General features: G+C 35.6%; 1 protein-coding gene across 1 annotated transcript; it reads left to right on the top strand.

Moving 5' to 3' along the window:
- The first annotated feature begins 247 nt into the window (after positions 1–247).
- Positions 248–1196, top strand: LOC137643354 (uncharacterized). Its single transcript, XM_068376184.1, has 2 exons — positions 248–425; positions 619–1196. Exons 1-2 carry the CDS (start codon positions 248–250, stop codon positions 1194–1196), a joined length of 756 nt encoding a protein of 251 aa, XP_068232285.1.
- The last annotated feature ends 2045 nt before the right edge of the window (positions 1197–3241 follow it).

Below are 3241 nucleotides of genomic sequence, written 5' to 3'. Positions count from 1 at the left end.
TGCTGAATGTTTTCTAGCTAAAATATCTCTTGAAATATGGAAATAAATTGACAATAATACAAAATTTTTAAAGTGTAAGGTTATTCATCAGATCCCGTTTTAATAACAGTTTCTTGGTTGGGGCATGTTGGCACAGCAAGACTGGGGCAAGTTGGCACTGTGCCAACTTGCCCCAAAAACCTATTCTTATTAATTTTTGGACACTTTTAGGCAATATTACAGGAATTTTCCCATTTGTTTTTCAAACATGGTTAGAGCATACCAAAGAAAAACTGAACGAGCCTTAACTCCACCTGATGTGATTCTAAGGGCTGTCAAATGTGTAAAGTTTGAACAATTCAATAAGAGGGGTTGCAAAAGATTTTGGCATTCCATTTCGAAGCTTACACGTTATTGCCATAAAATAACTGATGAACAACTTTTGAGTAAAGGAAGTTCATCTCTTACTGTGGGCTACACTCAGCACAAATAGGTATTTTCTAAGGAACGGGAAAAGGAACTTTCTACATATCTTAAACGTGCAGCCGATATTTATTGTCTTATCTGTGAGGGATGTTAGAAAATTGGCATATCAGTATGCTATATATAGCAAATATTATATTCCCAATTCATGGACAGAAAATGAGATGACTGGTGCTGACTGGTTTTCTGGTTTTTTTAAAAGAAAAAAGGACCTATCTATTAGAGCACCACAAGCAACTAGTCTTTCAAGAGCAACAAGTTTTGACAGGATGAATGTAGACATGTTTTTCCAAAATCTTCAATCTGTCCAATATCGCTATGAGTTTACTCCAAGGGACATGTGGAACATGGATGAGACTTGGGTAACAACAGTTCAGAAGCCTGTTAAAGTCGTTCCTCGAAAAAGGTCTAAACAAATTGAAAAAAGGACCTCAGCAGAAAGAGGAACTCTTGTAACAGTCGTTTTAGTTGTTTCAGCCATTGGTAATGCAGTCCATCCTTTCTTAGTTTTCCCCAGAGTTCATTTCCGCGATCATTTCCTGATTAATAGCCCTCTAGGTAGTTCAGGAGCAGCTAATCCATCAGGATGGATGAAAGAGTCTGACTTTGTTGGGTTTCTTAACCATTTTGTGAAACATACTGAATGTTCAAAAGAGCGCCCAGTGCTTTTATTACTATACAATCATGAGTCTCACCTGTCCATAGATGGCCTGAATTATTGTAAGGCAAATTGAATTGTTGCTCTTTCATTCCCCCCACACTGCTCTTATAGGATGCAACTGCTTGATATGTGTTTACGGACCACTGAAGAAGTATGTAAATAGATCCTGTGACTCTTGGATGACAAATCCTCCAGGTTCTACAATGACTATATATGATATTCCAGGAATAATTTCCACGGCATTGACACTTGCTGTAACTCCTGCCAATATCTTAGCTGGGTTCAAAACTGTAGGGATTTCACCCTTTAATAGAGATATATTTCAGGAAGAAGATTTTACGGGTGCTTATGTAACAGACAGGCCTTTGCCTAATGATTTGTCTGAAATGCAAGCATCCCAAGAAAATGGAAGCTCTGGTATGCTGAATCTATATCCATCAGAGGCTACAGACAAAACTACAAACCAAGCTGGTTCTCCTTCCAGACTTAGGGATGCCCAATTAGAGGGGACGAATGAACTTGTGGCTCCGAATATGGCAATCAGCCACGTAAATGAACCAACACCGTCTACTTCAGGAATCTCTACACAGAAAAAAATAAACTTGAGCTTAACACCATAAGCAGTAACACCACTACCTAGGGTAGGTTCAAGAAAGGGAAACTCATTGAACAAAAGGAAGCGAACCACTGCAATCTTGACAGATACTCTAGTTAAAAGAGCATTGGAGGAGAAAAAGTCAAAAGTAATAGTGAAAACTGGAAGAATTATGATTTCAGGGAAAAAGAAACAAAACAAAGAATTCCAGTGAGCTCAGAATCTTAAGAGGAGGAAACCTACTGTTTGGTATGTGTAGAACCATTTTCCAATAGGACACCGCGAGAAATCTGGGTGCAATGCCTGGTTTGCAAAAGGTGGGCTCATGAAAATTGCACTGATGAAAATTTGTTTTTTACTTGTGATAACTGTGATTCAAATGATGAATCAGACTAGCTTCCCCTTCCTTGCTTTGAAAGTGTAACATTTATTTTGTGATTTGAATGTTTTGACAGACTACATTGAAGGTTTAAGGTATTTCATTAGATCTGTTTTTCTTTTAGTTAAAGTGAGAATTGTGATTCTAATGGTAGTGTTTACTATCTTCTTTTCATAACACAAATTGTGATTTACCATAAGTTTCCCTTTCGGGCATTCAAATACTAGTTTTATTTTCTTGATTGCCATAGATAGTTTTCAATGATAAAAAACCATTTGTTTAAACTTTTGTGATATAAAGTGCTGTGATTTTTACGATACTAAGAATAGGTGCTCTACTAAATAGTGTTTAAATAATCTTTAAACGAGACAAAAAAAAAAACATGAGCCAACTTGCCCCTCAATGTGTGCCAACGCATGTGGGGTATGTTGGCACATGTGAAAAATATTTGTTGAAACAATTTTGTGTTTTTATTTAGTCATGAACCAGCGTTTGTGATGCAATGAAATGTAGCCAGATGTTTATATTTTTCATTCATATAATAAAATCGCAAAAATACCCCATAGTTTTATAGCTATGAATAAAAATGTAAAAAGTGTGCCAACTAGCCCCGGTCTCCCCTATATATATATATATATATATATATATATATATTATATATATATATATATATATATATATATATATATATATATATATATATATATATATATATATATATATATTTGTGTATATATATATCACAGCGCTGGCAAGCGCGACCGGGGAACAAGCAAAAATGCTGCCAGTGCTGTTATATACGATTACGTAAACCAGAAATACCGGGTTTTCAGAAAAGTGCTTTCCGGACATAGTATAAGCTTGAAACTCTAGGATTTAGTTCTATTCAATTTAACTAGACGATCCTAAAAGTTTCAAGTCCCTATCTTATAAGGTTCGTGAAATATGACGTCAGAAATATGCAAAAAAATAGCAAAAATGACGTCAACTTTCAGGTGTTCGATATAGAGTCATGGATAGACGCTTTTTAGCAAAGTTTCAACTCTATAATCTTAGCTTCTGAATGAGCTAGATAGCTGTTCGACCTCAGGTTTTGTAGATTATGTTTTAAATTGTGTATTAGGCTATGTGGGAATGTTTTGCG

The sequence above is a fragment of the Palaemon carinicauda genome, chromosome 6, assembly GCF_036898095.1.
Source record: "Palaemon carinicauda isolate YSFRI2023 chromosome 6, ASM3689809v2, whole genome shotgun sequence".
In the NCBI taxonomy this organism is placed as follows: Eukaryota; Metazoa; Arthropoda; class Malacostraca; order Decapoda; family Palaemonidae; genus Palaemon; species Palaemon carinicauda.
The sequence above is the reverse complement of the archived record's forward strand: the minus strand, read 5'-3'. Positions and strand labels throughout refer to the sequence as shown.